This window comes from Scyliorhinus torazame, chromosome 2 (genome assembly GCF_047496885.1).
Source record: "Scyliorhinus torazame isolate Kashiwa2021f chromosome 2, sScyTor2.1, whole genome shotgun sequence".
NCBI classification, from domain to species: domain Eukaryota; kingdom Metazoa; phylum Chordata; class Chondrichthyes; order Carcharhiniformes; family Scyliorhinidae; genus Scyliorhinus; species Scyliorhinus torazame.
In genome coordinates, this window is record NC_092708.1 from 112282594 (window position 1) to 112301790 (window position 19197).

General features: G+C 49.4%; 1 protein-coding gene across 3 annotated transcripts in view; it reads left to right on the forward strand.

Annotated features, from left to right (window-relative positions):
- The window catches only part of kalrna (kalirin RhoGEF kinase a), a 1210365-nt gene that overhangs the window by 759078 nt on the left and 432090 nt on the right, over positions 1–19197 (forward strand). For all 3 annotated transcript variants that reach the window (XM_072475613.1, XM_072475615.1, XM_072475625.1), the window contains exons 24-26: positions 4007–4073; positions 10712–10821; positions 17395–17464. In XM_072475613.1, the coding sequence (XP_072331714.1) occupies positions 4007–4073; positions 10712–10821; positions 17395–17464 (247 nt within the window). The remainder of the gene's footprint in view (positions 1–4006; positions 4074–10711; positions 10822–17394; positions 17465–19197) is intronic.

Genomic DNA, 19197 nt, shown 5'->3' on the forward strand with positions numbered 1-19197 from the left:
GTTTCCAATTATGCATTTTTTAAAAATGCAGGCCTAGTAATTAAATTGGATAATAGGCAGGGTGAGGTGTGGGAGTTGCGGGGAGGAGGGATGGTGCAGACATACCTAAATAGACCAGTTAGTACTGTCACAGTTAAGATTTCCATGGCCTCATTTGTATGTTATTGGCGAGTTGCCCACCTAGTCACAGATCGAGAGACAGGTGGCAGCCCAAAATAAGCCTCGTCCAGCAGGGGAGATAATTGAGAGGAATGGCCTAGGGCAACCCACAGTTTAATGCTCCTTCTAGCTCCAAATTTAGGTCATTGAAAAACATCAAGCCTACCTTTAAAGTGCCAACCTCCCTTTACAGACCATGATATTGGCTTGTATGTATCCGAAAACTACTTGAGCTCATCCTCACCAATCTGCCTGCTGCAGATGCATCTGTAATGTTAGGATCAATAGATGTGACCACTGCACAGTTCTTTTGGAGACAAAGTCCCGTCTTCACATTGAGGATACCCTCCATCGTGTTGTGGGGCACTACCACCGTGCTAAATGGGATAGACTTTGAACAGATCTAGTAACTCAAGGCTGGCACCCAGGATGTCAGGTTGGCAGTACCAGGGTGCCCAGATGGCACTAACAGTGCCAGTGAGTCACCCTGCCCAGAGGGCAAGCACCTTGGGCCCCAGATCCCCTGGGAGACCCCCATGTGGTCCCTGTTTGTGGAGACTAGCACTGAACGGCACCCGCCCAAGGTCTCCAAGGCGAAGGGGATAGATCCCAATGCCTTGGTTCCTTCAGGGAACTGCATATTAAAGTGAGACTAGCTGTGTCGCTCTAATATACAGATTTTATGAAAAGAGATCTCGCATTAGATCTCACGAGGTGTAACGAGCCAGGTAGCAAGTGGGGTCTCTTGTCATTTATCAGCCACGTTGCATCATGGTACACTGCTTTTTAAGTGCAGCGTGGCCACTAGACCATGCCCAGCATTCAACCCTTACTCTGGGATGATAGACTTATGCAATACAAAAGGGTGCAGTGTTGTTGCAGGTACCTCTTTTCAGGTAAACTATTAAATTGAAGCCTTGCTTACATATTCAGAAATGGACATAAGCATTTTTTGGAGGAGAATAACAAGTTCATCTGATCCCTGTCCAACATTCATCCTCAACTAGTTCCATCAAAATTCCCTTAATAATTTGTGTGTCTCATTGTTCATCTTGAGATTTTAATGTTTGTAAATTGGCCAATGAAAACTGGCTGTGGTGTATTTTGCAATATCCCTTGAAAGATGCCATATAAATGCAAAGGTTTACTTTCACTTAATGAGAGCACCAGTTTATAGCTATTCAGTGTTTAAATGCTGGTTTTAATCACCAGTTTTCCACAGTTCTATGAGCAGTAGTTCATCTTGAGGATGTCTTTGCCAATTAGGGTCATTCGGGGTACTATCAAATGTCTCTAAATTTTCTTGCTCTTGTTGGTGGAAAAAGCTCAGACATAAAGTGGACATGATGGCCCTTGCAACCCGAAGATTCCGGGATGGAGCCTTTGGTTTGGGTGGAATCGGAGATCCAGGAGGAAATTGCATTTAAAAACTGCACAAGTTTTGAGAAGGGTTTTTTCCTATGAGTTTCTGGGAAACTTAGTTGTATATCAAACACAAAATATGCCATGAACTGGTGCAATTGAGCTGTGTTTTGCAAAAAACAATTTGCTTTAAATGTGCATGGATATATTTAACATTGGTAACAAGGTGCAATTTAATTAATAGAGCTAAAAAGTAGGCATGTTTAATCACAGCTCCGATCCATTACCTGTGAATAAACTAAATTTTAAATTATGATATACGATTTTACGACATGGTGGCACGAGAGCAGCTTGGTGGCACAGTGGTTAGCATTGCTGCCTCACAGTTCCAGGGACCTGGGTTCAATTCCAGCCTTGGGTGACCGTCTGTGTGGAGTTTGCATGTTCCCCCTGCGTCTGCGTGGGTTTCATCCGGGCTCCGGTTTCCTCCCACAGTCCAGAGATATGCCGGTTAGGTGGATTGGCCTTGCTAAATTGTCCCTTGGTGTCCAAATATGTGCACGTTAGGTGGGGTCACAGGGATGGGGCAGGGGAGTGGGCCTGGGTAGGCTGTTCTTTCAGAGGGTCAGTGCAGAGTTGATAGGCTGGGTGTCCTCCTTCTGCACTGTAGGAATTCACTGGATCAGCAGATTTTAAAAATGCACACAGAATAATTTCCTTGTGATATTGTGTACAATGTCAATATCTTGGTTAAAAATATTTGCATCCTTACATCCAAAAGCGGGGCGTCATTCTCCGACCCCCCGCCGGGTCGGAGAATGGCCGTTGGCCGCCGTGAATCCCGCCCCCGCCCCCGCCGAAGTCTCCGGTACCGGAGATTGGGCGGGGGCGGGAATCGTGCCGTGCCGGTTTGCGGGACCCCCCGTTCAATTCTCCGGCCCGGATGGGCCGAAGTCCCGCCCAGAAATTGCCTGTCCCGCCGGCGTAAATCAAACCTGGTATTTACCGGCGGGACCAGGCGGCGTGGGTGGGCTCCGGGATCCTGGGGGGGGGGCGCAGGGCGATCTGACCCCGGGGGGTGCCCCCACGGTGGCCTGGCCCACGATCGGGGCCCACCGATCCGCGGGCGGGCCTGTGCCGTGGGGGCACTCTTTCCCTTCCGCCTCCGCTACGGCCTCCACCATGGCGGAGGCGGAAGAGACTCTCCCCACTGTGCATGCGCGGGAAACTTTCAGCGGCCGCTGACGCTCCCGCGCATGCGCCGCATTTCCGCGCCAGCTGGCGGGGAAACAAACGCCATTTCCTCCAGCTGGCGGGGCGGAAATCCCTCTGCCCCTCAATGTTGGGGCTAGGCCGCCAAAGATGCGGAGCATTCCGCACCTTTGGGCCGGCGCGATGCCCGTCTGATTGGCGCCGTCTTTGGCGCCAGTCGGCGGACATCGCGCCGTTGGGGGAGAATTTCGCCCGAGCTTCCTTGATTGTCCATAATAAGTGGACAAAGAGGAAACAAGCAATTGTTATTCATTAATCTTGGTGGGGCATGCCAGTAATGTGGTTGAGCCAGCTTTCTAGAATTATGTATTTTAAACTAGCACAAGATTCTGGAAGCTCTATTGATACTGAAAGTGATTTTTGTTTAAAATTCCCAAATCATTTGTGCTGGTTACATCAATTTCAGCTAATTTAGCATAAAAATACCAATGCTACCAAGCAGAAACTCTGTCCCTCTGTTCTTAGGCACCTCCAGTGATAGTTCCTGGGATAGCAGTCCAGCCATGTATGATACTGTACTCTATTATTATGAAAACTGACCTCTTCATTCACCTGAGGAAGGAGCAGCGCTCCGAAAGCTAGTGACATCGAAACAAACCTGTTGGACTTTAACCTGGTGTTGTAAGACTTCGTACTGTGCTCACCCCAGTCCAACGCCGGCATCTCCACATTATGAAAACTGAAGCTGTATTTAGAAACTAAAATCTTAATTTTGCACAGAACTCAGTACTAGTGTGTAGATTTGTATTCTAGTCTATGATTTCTGCTTTCAATTGGTCCATAATTTGGGCAGAAAAGAATTTATTCACAGCAAACCAGATGTAAATTTGCTGCTGTTTACACAGGGAAATTGAAGCAGGAACACTTGAAGTGAGAGATGGTTTTGCTCAGCTTGAGTGAGCCACATTTTGAGAAATCAGGAGGGCTATTGTAGCTGACTTGGCAGAATGGTTTACAACTGTGACTCGGGCTTGAGAGACAGGTTATACAGACAGGCTCATGGTTAATTTCCCACTTGTATTGTTCAATATATCTCAACAAAGCAAAGATCAATATCTAGATTTACATTTACAAGTAATCATTTTTCCGATTTCCTTTTCAGATTCACAATGTTTGTAATCGTTCAGCTTAAAGAAAGTTATTTAGACTTAATATCTAGCAGCGTAAATTTTTAATCATAACATGAACAAAATATTCTCTGTTTCTTTTCCAGGTTTATAATGGCTGAGCTCCTCCAGACTGAAAAAGCATACGTTAGAGATTTACATGAGTGTCTTGAGGTATGTAATCCACAATTTTTTCTCTTACAGACTATCTAATACAAATTTAATCTGGTGGTAACCTTTGCTCAAGTTGACATCAAGTTTATCATTGAATAATATGCTCTTAGTTGAATATATAGCATAACTCCAATGATGTTCCAGCTGAATAATGGGAACATACGATACGCGACACAGTGTGGATTTGACACTGTAAGAATAGAACTCCATATCAGTGTCTAGCCGAGTTTAAAAGATGCTTATAGGAGGGGTTGCTAGGCCCCTGGACAACTTAAGCAACTCAAAAACATATGAGGAATTGTTTTGAATCTTTTGAGGAAGCACTTTCATGTGCAGAATTCTCCCATGAAACTAGAATTTGATTTGGAGCCAGACAGTAACAACTCATTCACCAATGATGCTGGATGGATCCAAAACATTGGTAACTAGTTACTGTCCCTCTAAACCATTATTCATTCATGTCCTGATCCCTTAATAACCCATTTTATGAATTACATTGTCAAATAATGCAATAATATAATTATTAGTATACAAAGAAAATAAATTGAGTCAAATTCCTTGAAAGATTGACCCATTTTAAATGTTGATAATGCAGCTATAAATTATAGATACATCTTTTATACAAGATAGATGTATTGCTGCAAGATTGACTGTGCACCAATATTCAGATCTATACAAATGTGCAGACTGCAAGTGAATAGTTCCACTCAGGCTGTCAATTTACAGAATTAATTTAAGTATGCTTTACAAATTTAAGAAAACCCTTCATTAAAGTATTCTGATACCGGGAGCTGCTTTTGCAGATTTTCACCAGATGGTGGAATGAAGATCAGCAGCGGGACTCTCCGATTCCCCGCCGAGTCGGAGAATCCCCGGGGGGCAACGCAAATGCTGCCCCGACGCCGGCTGCCGTATTCTCCGGCGCAGGTTTTCAGCCACGCCGGTCGGGGGCCGTTGGCACGCACCCCCCCCCCCCCCCCCCCCCCCCGTAATTCTCCAGGCCCTGATGGGCCGAGCGGCCGTCCATTTCTGGCCTGTCCCGCCGGCGTGGATTAGACATGTTCCCACAAGGCGGGACCTGGCAGGCAAGTCGGCTGGGGCGATCCTGGGGGGGTCACTACGCTGGCGATTCCGCGCATGCGCGAGATCACGCTGGCCCTTCGCCGCATGCGCTAACTCGCGCAGACCCTTCGGCGCCAGCTGGCGCGGCGCCAACTCCTCCACCATCCACCTAGCCCCCGGAAGTCCAGAGAATTTCACACTTTCGGGGGCTGTTGACGCCGGAGTGGTTCACGATGGTTTTCCCACCGGCGTGGGGACTTAGTCCCGCGAAAGGAGAATCCCGTCCCAGAGGTGGACTTTAGAACCAACCATGGACCATTAGAGGCAAAATCATTCCAACAAATCACCATTAAACCAGTCCTCTGGATACTTATCAGTATTGGTTGAAAACCAGCTTAATTTGTTGTCAATATTTGTTGTTCAAGGTATTTAAGGTTAATGCATTTTTCCTAAATAAGTCATGTTCCTTAATATTTCTTTGTAAAATTTGAAAATTAGAGCAAATTTACAAACTGCGAAGCAAGAGGACCATGTGATACCCACATCCTCGTTCTTTTTCTACTTCATACTGTTCAATTTTAAAAAGTGCTGACCAAGGACTTGAAGAAACAATTTCCCCCACCTTTACGTCATTTTCATTGTTGCCCTATCTTACTTGGTTCCCCCATTTCCATTGTAGGAAGCATCCCTTGAATGGATTAGAACATAGAACATAGAATGATAGAGCGCAGTACAGGCCCTTCGGCCCACGATGTTGCACCGACATGGGAAGTCAAAAAACAAAAGCCATCTAACCTACACTATGCCATTATCATCCATATGCTTATCCAATAAAACTTTAAATGCCCTCAATGTTGGCGAGTTCACTACTGTTGCAGGTAGGGCATTCCACGGCCTCACCACTCTTTGCGTAAAGAACCTACCTCTGACCGCTGTCCTATATCTATTACTCCTCAGTTTAAGGCTATGTCCCCTCGTGCTAGCCATTTCCATCCGCGGGAGAAGGCTCTCACTGTCCATCCTATCTAACCCTCTGATCATTTTGTATGCCTCTATTAAGTCTCCTCTTAACCTTCTTCTCTCTAACAAAAACAACCTCAAGTCCATCAGCCTTTCCTCATAAGATTTTCCCTCCCTACCAGGCAACATCCTGGTAAATCTCCTCTGCACCCGTTCCAAAGCTTCCACGTCCTTCCTATAATGAGGTGACCAGAACTGTATGCAATACTCCAAATGCGGCCGTACCAGAGTTTTGTACAGTTCCAACATGACCTCATGACTCCGGAACTCAATCCCTCTACCAATAAAGGCCAACACACCATAGGCCTTCTTCACAACCCTATCAACCTGGGTGGCAACTTTCAGGGATCTATGTACATGGACACCGAGATCCCTCTGCTCATCCACACTTCCATGAATTTTACCATTAGCCAAATATTCCGCATTCCTGTTATTCCTTCCAAAGTGAATCACCTCACACTTCTCTACATTAAACTCCATTTGCCACCTCTCAGCCCAGCTCTGCAGCTTATCTATGTCCCTCTGTAACCTGCAACATCCTTCCGCACTGTCAACAACACCACCGACTTTAGTGTCGTCTGTAAATTTACTCACCCACCCTTCTGCGCCCTCCTCTAGGTCATTTATAAAAATGACAAACAGCAACGGCCCCAGAACAGATCCTTGTGGTACGCCACTTGTAACTGAACTCCATGCTGAACATTTCCCATCAGCCACCACCCTCTGTCTTCTTTCAGCTAGCCAATTTCTGATCCACATCTCTAAATCACCCTCAATCCCCAGCCTCCGTATTTTCTGCAATAGCCTACCGTGGGGAACCTTATCAAACGCTTCACTGAAATCCATATACACCACATCAACTGCTCTACCCTCGTCTACCTGTTCAGTCACCTTCTCAAAGAACTCGATAAGGTTTGTGAGGCATGACCTACCATTCACAAAGCCATGCTGACTATCCCTAATCATATTATTCCTATCTAGATGATTATAAATCTTGTCTCTTATAATCCCCTCCAAGACTTTACCCACAACAGACGTGAGGCTCATCGGTCTATAGTTGCTGGGGTTGTCTCTACTCCCCTTCTTGAACAAAGGGACCACATTTGCTATCCTCCAGTCTTCTGGCAGTATTCCTGAAGCCAATGATGACATAAAAATCAAAGCCAAAGGCTCAGCAATCTCTTCCCTGGCTTCCCAGAGAATCCTAGGATAAATCCCATCAGGCCCCGGGGACGTATCTATTTTCAGCCTGTCCAGAATTGCCAACACCTCTTCCCTACGTACCTCAATGCCATCTATTCTAATAGCCTGGGTCTCAGCATTCTCCTCCACAACATTCTCTTTTTCCTGAGTGAATACTGACGAAAAATATTCATTTAGTATCTCGCCTATCTCTTCAGACTCCACACACAACTTCCCATCCCTGTCCTTGACTGGCCCTACTCTTACCCTAGTCATTCTTTTATTCCTGACATACCTATAGAAAGCTTTTGGGTTTTCCTTGATCCTACCTGCCAAATACTTCTCATGTCCCCTCCTTGCTCGTCTTAGCTCTCTCTTTAGATCCTTCCTCGCTACCTTGTAACTATCAAGCGTCCCAACTGAAACTTCACACCTCATCTTCACATAGGCCTCCTTCTTCCTCTTAACAAGAGATTCCACTTCTTTGGTAAACCATGGTTCCCTCGCTCGACGTCTTCCTCCCTGCCTGACCGGTACGTACTTAGCAAGAACAGCAGTAGCTGCTCCTTGAACAAGCTCCACATATCCAGTGTGCCCAACACTTGCAGCCTACTTCTCCAACCTACCCCTCCCAAGTCATGTCTAATGGCATCATAATTGCCCTTCCCCCAGCTATAACTCTTGCCCTGCGGGGTATACTTATCCCTTTCCATCACTAACGTAAACGTCACCGAATTGTGGTCACTGTCCCCAAAGTGCTCACCTACCTCCAAATCTAACACCTGGCCTGGTTCATTACCCAAAACCAAATCCAATGTGGCCTCGCCTCTTGTTGGCCTGTCAACATATCGTGTCAGGAAACCCTCCTGCACACATTGTACAAAAAACGACCCATCTAATGTACTCAAACTATATCTTTTCCAGTCAATATTTGGAAAGTTAAAGTCTCCCATAATAACTACCCTGTTACTTTCGCTCTTATCCAGAATCATCTTCGCCATCCTTTCCTCTACATCCCTAGAACTATTAGGAGGCCTATAGAAAACTCCCAACAGGGTGACCTCTCCTTTCCTGTTTCTAACCTCAGCCCATACTACCTCGGAAGAAGAGTCCCCATCTAGCATCCTCTCCGCCACTGTAATACTGTTTTTGACTAGCAGCGCCACACCTCCCCCTCTTTTGCCTCCTTCTCTGAGCTTACTAAAACACCTAAACCCCGGAACCTGCAACAACCATTCCTGTCCCTGCTCTATCCATGTCTCCGAAATGGCCACAACATCAAAGTCCCAGGTACCAACCCATGCTGCCAGTTCCCCTACCTTATTTCGTATACTCCTGGCATTGAAGTAGACACACTTCAAACCACCTACCCGGACACTGGCCCCCTCCTGCGAAGTCAAATCTGTGCTCCTGACCTCTATACTCTCAATCTCCCGTACCCTAAAACTACAATCCAGGTTCCCATGCCCCTGCTGCATTAGTTTAAACCCCCCATTTTAAAAAAAGAATAGGAAGCAAGCAAATTGCATTCTGGTTTTGTCTGTCCTGTTCTTGAACATGGTGATGCAGGATGACCTCCTCTCTACCTTTTCTTTCCTATCTCAGGGAAATCTTTCTTGAGTCTGGAGACAGCCTTTTAAGGTTCATAAGAAGAAACGTAGAATATTGCAGCATTTGAATACACTAATGTGCCCCCATAATATTTGGGATTATATTGCCCGTGTGAAAGGGTTCTTGATGTGTGACGACAAGCAGCTCTTTTTGCAAGGATTTTAAAATATGGTCGAGACTTGTGCAAGGACTTGAACATGTGTTAAAAATAACTTTCAGTCAAAAGACTGCATCAAAGTGTCACTTATATGCAAAGAAGTGGTTACAAAGAACAAAGAACAAAGAAATGTACAGCACAGGAACAGGCCCTTCGGCCCTCCAAGCCCGTGCCGACCATGCTGCCCGACTAAACTACAATCCTCTACACTTCCTGGGTCCGTATCCCTCTATTCCCATCCTGTTCATGTATTTGTCAAGATGCCCCGAAAATGTCACTATCGTCCCTGCTTCCACCACCTCCTCCGGTAACGGGTTCCAGGCACCCACTACCCTCTGCGTAAAAAACTTGCCTCGTACATCTACTCTAAACCTTGCCCCTCTCACCTTAAACATATGCCCCCTAGTAATTGACCCCTCTACCCTGGGGAAAAGCCTCTGACTATCCACTCTGTCTATGCCCCTCATAATTTTGTAGACCTCTATCAGGTCTCCCCTCAACCTCCTTCGTTCCAGTGAGAACAAACCGAGTTTATTCAACCGCCCCTCATAGCTAATGCCCTCCATACCAGGCAACATTCTGGTAAATCTCTTCTGCACCCTCCCTAAAGCCTCCACATCCTTCTGGTAGTGTGGCGACCAGAATTGAACACTATACTCCAAGTGTGGCCTAACAAAGGTTCTATACAGCTGCAACATGACTTGACAATTCTTATACTCAATGCCCCGGCCAATGAAGGCAAGCATGCCGTATGTCTTCTTGACTACCTTCTCCACCTGTGTTGCCCCTTTCAATGACCTGTGGACCTGTATTCCTAGATCTCTTTGACTTTCAACACTCTTGAGGGTTCTACCATTCACTGTATATTCCCTACCTGCATTAGACCTTCCAAAATGCATTACCTCACATTTGTCCGGATTAAACTCCATCTGCCATCTCTCCGCCCAAGTCTCCAAACAATCTAAATCCTGCTGTATCCTCTGACAGTCCTCATCACTATCCGCAATTCCACCAACCTTTGTGTCATCTGCACACTTACTAATCAGACCAGTTACATTTTCCTCCAAATCATTTATATATACTACAAAGAGCAAAGGTCCCAGCACTGATCCCTGTGGAACACCACTGGTCACAGCCCTCCAATTAGAAAAGCATCCTTCCATTGCTACTCTCTGCCTTCTATGACCTAGCCAGTTCTGTATCCACCTTGCCAGCTCACCCCTGATCCCGTGTGACTTCACCTTTTGTACTAGTCTACCATGAGGGACCTTGTCAAAGGCCTTACTGAAGTCCATATAGACAACATCCACTGCCCTACCTGCATCAATCATCTTAGTGACCTCCTCGAAAAACTCTTATCAAGTTAGTGAGACACGACCTCCCCTTCACAAAACCATGCTGCCTCTCACTAATACGTCCATTTGCTTCCAAATGGGAGTAGCTCCTGTCTCGAAGAATACTCTCCAGTAATTTCCCTACCACTGAAGTAAGGCTCACCGGCCTGTAGTTCCCTGGTTGTGCTTATATTGAGAATTGTGATCTGAAAGAAGCTCATCCTGTATTATCCACACATTCATGGAATTTGTTCCCATTGATTGCGTTTCAGACCTATTTTTGGGAAATGACCTGTGGAGTGGAAGAGATCCCATCTGGTATTATTAACAAGGAACATATCATATTTGGAAATATTCAGGAGATCTATGAGTTTCACAACAAGTAAGTCTTGAATGACAGACAGAATTAATTGCCAGGTCACCGGTGGCTTTTTTTTAAAAAAATGCCTTCCAATGAAGAAACTCCGAAACAAGTGAGCAGAAGTTTCTGTCCTAATCCCAAGGGGGTTTCTTACCCAGTCTCAGTTTATGCCTCCTTTCCCAGACAACATGTTGCTCCCAATTATTATCCTCCTCTTTCCCCTATTGCTCTGATAGTTCTGTGTCCAAAATTTACTTAATGGATTTGCCTTCTTTATACCTCCTCTACTGCAAGTGTGAACACTAAGTCTTCACACTCAGAGAACTTCTCCTTATCCGAGGGGAACCTGTCAAGGGTGTCCTCTGTCACCACTGCTCTTTGCCCTGGTGATAGAACCCCTCACAATAGCCTTAAAGTCGTCCACACTGCGAAAGAGTATCCTTCAAGCTGATGTGGAGCACCGTGTGTCCTGAGATGCTGATGACCTCCTATTATATATCACTAACACTGTTGCCTGTGTTGGTGGCATAATGAATATATTTGCCGCCTTTGGCCCGTTCTCAGCTATAAATTGAATATCAACATAAGTGAGTGTTTCCCAGTTAACTCTAGTGCCAAACAACTCCCCTCTAGAACTGTGCCATTTTGTATATCTGGTGCTGGTTTTCACTACTTAGGTGTGAACACGACGCACTCTCTTGTGACTCTTCATAGAACAAATTTTCTGAGTGTGGACACCAAAATTAAAGTGGATATGCAGCGCTGGAACAGTTTGCTTCTTTCCTTAGCTGGCAGAATTCAATCCATAAAAATGAAAATTTTGCCCAGATTCAGGGGCGTCATTCTCTGACCCCCCGCCGGGTCGGAGAATGGCCGTTGGCCGCCGTGAATCCCGCCCCCGCCCCCGCCGAAGTCTCCGGTACCGGAGATTGGGCGGGGGCGGGAATCGGGCCGCGCCGGTTGGCGGGACCCCCCGCTCAATTCTCCAGCCCGGATGGGCCGAAGTCCCGCCCAGAAATTGCCTGTCCCGCCGGCGTAAATCAAAGCTGGTATTTACCGGTGGGACAAGGCGGCGCGGGCGGGCTCCGGGGTCCTGGGGGGGGTGCGGGGCGGTCTGACCCCGGGGGGTGCCCCAACGGTGGCCTGGCCCGCGATCGGGGCCCACCGATCCGCGGGCGGGCCTGTGCCGTGGGGGCACTCTTTCCCTTCCGCCTCCGCCACGGCCTCCACCATGGCGGAGGCGGAAGAGACTCTCCCCACTGCGCATGCGCGGGAAACTGCCGGCGGCCGCTGACGCTCCCGCGCATGCGCCGCATTTCCACGCCAGCTGGCGGGGCACCAAACGGCATTTCCGCCAGCTGGCGGGGCAACAAACGCCATTTCTGCCAACTGGCGGGGCGGAAATCCCTCCGGCGCCGGCCTAGCCCCTCAATGTTGGGGCTCGGCTCCCAAAGATGCGGAGCAGTCCGCACCTTTGGGCCGGCGCGATGCCCGTCTGATTGGCGCCGTTTTTGGCGTCAGTCGGCAGACATCGCGCCGTTGGGGGAGAATTTCCCCCCTTATTTCTTTTCTGGGGCGACATTCGCCGACCCCCCGCCGGGTCGGAGAATCGCCGGGGGCTGGCGTGAATCCCGCCCCCGCCGGTTGCCGAAGTCTCCGGCACCGGATATTCGGCGGGGGCGGGAATCGCGCCGCACCAGTTGGCGGGCCCCCGCTCGAATTTCCGGCCCGGATGGGCCAATGTCCCGCCGATAAATTGCCTGTCCCGCCGGCGTAAATTAAAGCACCTACCTTACCGGCGGGACAAGGCGGCGTGGGTGGTCTCCGGGGCCCTGGGAGGGGCGCGGGGCGATCTGGCCCCGGGGGGTGCCCCCACGGTGGCCTGGCCCGCGATCGGGGTCCACCGATCCGCGGGCGGGCCTGTGCCGTGGGGGCACTCTTACCCTTCCGCCTCCGCCACGGTCTCCACCATGGCGGAGGCAGAAGAGACTCCCTCCACTGCGCATGCGTGGGAAACTGTCAGCGGCCGCTGACGCTCCCGCGCATGCGCCGCCCCGAGATGTCATTTCCGCGCCAGCTGGCGAGGCAACAAAGGCCGTTTCCGCCAGCTGGCGGGGTGGAAATTCCTCACTGTTGAGGCTCGGCCCCCAAAGATGCGGAGCATTCCGCACCTTTGGGGCGGCGCGATGCCCGTCTGATTGGCGCCGTTTTGGGCCCCAGTCGGCAGACATCGTGCCGTTTCGGGAGAATTTCGCCCCAGAGATGTCTCCCTCTTTTTTCACTAAAATCATTTTTTTCTCATGGTTAGCAAGCTGATATCAGCATTTATCTGGGCAGGCAGAATTGCCAGAGTTCATAGAGCGATACTTCAAAGAGGGAGACGAGTTACATAGAAACATAGAAAATAGGCGCAAGAGTAGGCTATTCAGGCCTGCACCGCTATTCAATATGATCGTGGCTGACCATGCAAATTCAGTATCCCTCTCCCACTTTATCTCCGTACCCCTTGATTGTTTAGCCGCAAGGGCCACGTCCAGCTCCCTCTTGAATATATCCAACGGACTGGCCCCAACAGCTTTTTGTGGTACAGCATTCCACAACTTCACAAGTCTCTGAGAGAAGTTTGTCCTCATCTCAGTCCAGAATGGCTTTCCCCTTATTCTTAGCCTGTGACCCCTAGTTCTGGTTGTTGGGCTAGCTTCTCCTATTCTACTGTATTGTTATTGGGCAGTCAGTATTCAAAAGGTTTTAACATGGTGTCATGATCCAATTTGAATTTGGATATAAATGCATAGACACAGGCATTGGTGAAGCATACAGGAGTGTAGTACTACTCAGTAGAGAAGATGTGTGAAGAGATCAGTCCATAAGAGGCTCATTTAGGAGTCTGGTAACAGCGAGGAAGAAGTTATTCTTGACTTTGTTTGTGCATGTTCTCAGACTTTTGTATCTCTTGCCGGATAGAAGAAGTTGGAAGAGTGAGTAAACCGGGTGGAAAGAGTCTTTGATCGTGCTGCCCGCTTTCCCAAGGCAGCGGGAGGTGTAAATGGAGTCAATGGATGGGAGTCGGTTTTGTGTGATGGACAGGGCAATGTTCACGACTCTGCCCACCTGAGACTGGGTCACCTCCCCCAGTGCCGGGGACATGCTCTGGAGTTGCTCGGCAATGCCCACCTGAGACTCAGCTCCTCATCAAAGTCCAACTGGGACACGTCCCCCAGTGACTGGGACATGCTGTTGAGGCGCTCTGCCGTGGTCACTGACTGAGCCACGTCTTGACACCTCCACTCATGCTGCCGTCGTTGTACCAGGCCCTCCATTGTGGTCGCCACCCTCGCTGTGTTGGCCTCGGTGCCTCGGATTGCTGGTATTATCTCCTGCGCACGTAGCCTCTGGGACTCCACTAATCAGCTATGGACCTGTTGGAGTGTCACTGACATCTCTCTCTGAATAGCATGGCCGCACCCTATAGACTGCTGCAGCTCCAGGTAAACCTGATCCAGAGGCTCAACATCTGCCTGAGACCCAGCTGGATCCTGGGATCCAGCAGACCATACCCACATGCTCTGGTCATGCCCAAAGCTGGCTGGTTTTTGGCCAACCTCCTTTGGCACTCTTTCAAGTTCTAGACATTGAACTACAGCCTTGTCTTTTGATTGCCATATTCGGAGTCTCATCTGCACTAAGTTTCACTTAGGCGGACGTCATTTCATTTGCTTCATTAATAGCCCGCAGGTGGATTTTATTAACCTGGAAGTTCCCCAAGCCACGCAGTGATTCATCCTGGTTGGAAGATTGTCTTTTCAATATCTGGAGATGATTAAGTACACCGTGAGAGAATCCACTGAGAACGTTTTTTATAGATGGCAACCATTTGTCTCTTTCTTTAAAGAGTTAATTACTGTCAACTGTTAATCTCACTGTTTTTATTTGTATAGTTTTTGTTTGTTTGTCTGTTTATGAGGGGGGAGAGATGCATTATGGTACTGTCTTGAACTTTGTTTACCTGCTCCTTTCCTCTTTTCAAAATCAATAATACGAATTTCCAAAAGAAAGGTTCCTGGATCTGGATCTGAAGTGCTGTAACCTGTAAGGCGACAGACCAGATTAGAATGAGCGGCTAGTTCCTTTTTCCTCTTGTTTTGCCAGCGCAGACTCGGTGGGCTGAATGGCCTCTTTCTGCACCAGAACCTTTCTATGATTCTACCTCCCTTTGACCAATGTCAAACCTTGTGCTGATTGCATAGAAATCATAGAATACCTACAATGCAGAAGGAGGCCATTTGTCTCATTGAGTCTGCACCAACCCTCTGAAAGATCACCCTAAATAGGCCCACTCCCCCACCCCATCCCTGTAACCCCACCTAACCTGCACATCCCTGAACACTAAGGGGCAATTTTACCACAGCCAATCCACCTGACCTGCACATCTTTGGACTATAAAAGTTTACTTTCGACTAGATGTGTACTACAGTCTAAATATATAGTTTAATATAGATTTAGGTCTACATTAAAATTCCTTAGAATTCTTAACATATTTTAAAAAACCACTCCTATGTATGTTAAACTGCATGGGCGAAATTCTCCCCCAACGGCGCGATGTCCGCCGACTGGCGCCCAAAACGGCGCCAATCAGACGGGCATCGCGCCGCCCCAGAGGTGCGGAATGCTCCGCATCTTTGGGGGCCGAGCCCCGACATTGAGGGGCTAGGCCGGCGCCGGAGGGATTTCCGCCCCGCCAGCTGGCGGAAACGGCCTTTGTTGCCCCGCCAGCTGGCGCCGAAATGACATCCCCGGGCGGCGCATGCGCGGGAGTGTCAGCGGCCGCTGACAGTTTCCCACGCATGCGCAGTGGGGAGAGTCTCTTCCGCCTCCGCCATGGTGGAGGCCGTTGCGGAGGCGGAAGGGAAAGAGTGCCCTCACGGCACAGGCCCGCCCGCGGATCGGTGGGCCCCGATCGCGGGCCAGGCCACCGTGGGGGCACCCCCCGGGGCCAGATCGCCCCCAGGACCCCGGAGCCCGCCCACGCCGCCTTGTCCCGCCGTTCAAAAGGTGCTTTAATTTACGCCGGCGGGACAGGCAATTTCTCGGCGGGACTTCGGCCCATCCGGGCCGGAGAATCGAGCGGGGTGGCCCGTCAACCGGCGCGGCCCGATTCCCGCCCCCGCCGAATATCCGGTACCGGAGACTTCGGCAACCGGCAGGGGCGGGATTCACAGCGGCCAACAGCCATTCTCCGACCCGCTGGGGGGTCGGAGAATGACGCCCCATATTCCAGTGCTGGCAATCTTTAACATTCTACAGTCACTGACTTGCCCCAGCACTGAGCAAATTGATCTGGTAAGAAGTGAGTCATACAGACCAGGAATATACGTGGGTGGCTCCCCAAAATGTGCTAAATTAGCCAGGTTTAGCTGGGATGATGGAATAGGCGTTGGAATTAATCTCAACTCCCTGAGTTAGGGAACAAACATTAACATGGATTTGTTTTCTTCTCCAACCTGGTAAAGGTTTATTTGTAAAACTCTGAAAAATCAGTCACAATTTTGCCTGAGATCCCTCTGTGGATCTGCCAACACTCACTCACCTCGGCACATGTATGAGTAAATTAGCAAACCACTGTGACATTTATCTCACTGATTTCTGTTGCCATTGATGGTATGGGGCGAGATTCTCCGACCACCCGCCGGGTCGGAGAATCGCCGGGGGCTGGCGTGAATCCCTCCCCCGCCGGTTGCCGAATTCTCCACCACCGGATATTCGGCGGGGGCGGGAATCGCGCTGCGCCGGTTGGCGGGCCACCCCCCGCGATTCTCCGGCCCGGATGGGCCGAAGTCCCGCCGCTAAAATGCCTGTCCCGCTGGCGTAGATTAAACCATCTACCTTACCGGCGGGACAAGGCGGTGCGGGCGGGCTCCGGGGTCCTGTGGGAGGTCGCGGGGCGGGCGGGCCTGTGCCGTGGGGGCACTCTTTCCCTTCCGCCTCCGCCACGGTCTCCACCATGGCGGAGGCAGAAGAGACTCTCTCCACTGCGCATGTGCGGGAATGCCGTGAGCGGCCGCTAACGCTCCCGCGCATGCGCCGCCCGGAGATGTCATTTCCGCGCCAGCTGGCGGGGCACCAAAGGCCTTTTCCGCCAGCTGGCGGGGCGGAAATTCGTCCGGCGCCGGCCTAGCCCCTTAAGGTTGGGGCTCGGCCCCCAAAGATGCGGAGCGCGATGCCCGACTGATATGCGCCGTTTTGGGCGCCAGTCGGCGGACATCACACTGTTTCCGGAGAATTTCGCCCATGGTCTGTAAGTACACATGGCACAAGGTGATTGAATTCTTCCAACTGTTGTGGGATGCTTGGAGGTCAACCAGTCACGTCGTGATAGTGTAAGTCAGTCCGCTAACCATTGGTTTGTGCCCGAATTATAGTCCCAGTTAAATATTTTCTTGAAAAGTGTGTTTGATGTTTGTGGATTTCCTCTCTGAATAATACTCTGACCAGTCACAGAAGAAATACTCAATAAGTGTAAGCATATAAGAGCACAGAAATACAGTGTCAGTACAGTGTAATTAATGGATAATTCAAACTGGCTATTTTTCGCAGCATCTTTCTGAAAGAATTGGAGAAGTACGAACAGCTGCCAGAAGATGTAGGTCACTGCTTTGTCACGTGGGTAAGTCACATTTTTATTATTATAAAAAACTTTTCATGATTTCAGACTTTTACTTGTTAGAGGACTACGTGAGAGAAATAATCCTGACTTTGATTTGACTGATGATGAAAGTCCAGACATTATTGCACGGAAGTCCAGTTTATATCATTCAACAGCAACCGGTATTTATATAGGACGCGATCTAGCTAAATAAAATTGAGTTTGTTCTGGGTGGGATTAGTGGGGTCATTCCCGGTGCTTGTAGCACCTGGAATGACTCGATATCTCACGGCACTCTGTTTATTTTAAGTGCCCCTGAGTGCAGCCTCGGGAGGGGGTGCCGTTCACAGCCGGGCTGGATCTCGGCGTGGACAAATTGCCAGCCTGACATCTTGGCACTGCCAGACTGGCACACTGGCAGTGCCGCCTGTGTACCATGGCAGTGCCATGCTGGCACATGGGTGGCATTGCCAGGCTGGCAGGGTGACATGACCAGGGTGCCAGGCTGGCAGTGCCAAGGTGCCCAGGTGGCACCAGCAGTTCCAGGATGCCACCCTGCCCAGAGGCCGGCCGTCCTGTGGCCTCCAATTGCCTGGGAGACCCCTCTCTCCAGGTACCATCCCACCTGGTCCCCATTTGTGGGGACCAGTACCGAACGGGGGTCTGTTGGGGCCTCATCAGCAAGGCCACTAGTTGCCGGATGGCCCTCCGATTCGGCGCAAGCACGGTTAAGTGGGTTCTTAAGCTTACTTCGCCGTGCGAGACTGGCGGGACCCAGATCATGATATCTCGCAAGATCTGGTTAGATCTCACGAGGTGTAACAGCCATCGGGACTCCCAGGGAAGGCCTCTCCCGGGATCTACCGGCTGCATCGCGCCCCGGCTCCGGCAGGCGCAGCCGGTAGACCATGCCTATAGTCCTTTTAACAAATTAAAATGGCCCGAGACATTTCAGAGGAGTGCACAAAGCCACATTATGGTGATATTAGACCAGGTTGCCAAAATCTTGGTCAAAGAGGTGAGTTTTAAGGAGTGTTTTAAAGGATAAAAGAGAATTAGAGAGGCAGAGAGGTATAGGGTGGGAATTCCAAAGCTGAGATTTAAGGCAACTGAAGACACAGCCACCACTGGCACAGCAGTTACATTTGGAAATCTCGTGGGGTCAGTATTGGGCGAGTGCAGATATGACACTGGAGGTGATTACAGAGATAGGAGAAGTAAGGCCATGGAGGAATTTGAAAATAAGCATGAGAATTTTAAAATCAAGGCAATCCTTAAACCAGAGCAATCAAAGGGTGCTGAGTGAGTGATGAGCTCTGAGTAAGGATGTGGACAACAGAGTTTTGATGGCCTCAAGTTTATCAAGGATAGAAGCAAGAGACCTGCCAGAGATGCATTGGAACAGTCAAATCTGGAGCTAACAAGGGGCCAACGGATGAGGTGAAGCGAGATGGAGTCAGGGAATGTTACGAAGATGGAAATAGGTGATATATGGTGAGAACCTCATCTTGGGGTCAAATAGGGCACCAAGATTGGGGATAGTCACGTTCATCCTCAAACAGGGAGTGAGGTGGGAACGAATTTGCCGTTCCCCTGCTGGCAGGTTTGCAGGTGGGGGGGGGGTCTCTAAAATTCCTTGGATAGCTTCCTATCAGGCTGCAGCCTGACCTAATCTCTCCGCAATATTACTGTGGCACAGGCGAGGCCTTGTCCAAATTGAGGCCCTTTAGTAGCCAATTAATTACTTTTCAGGC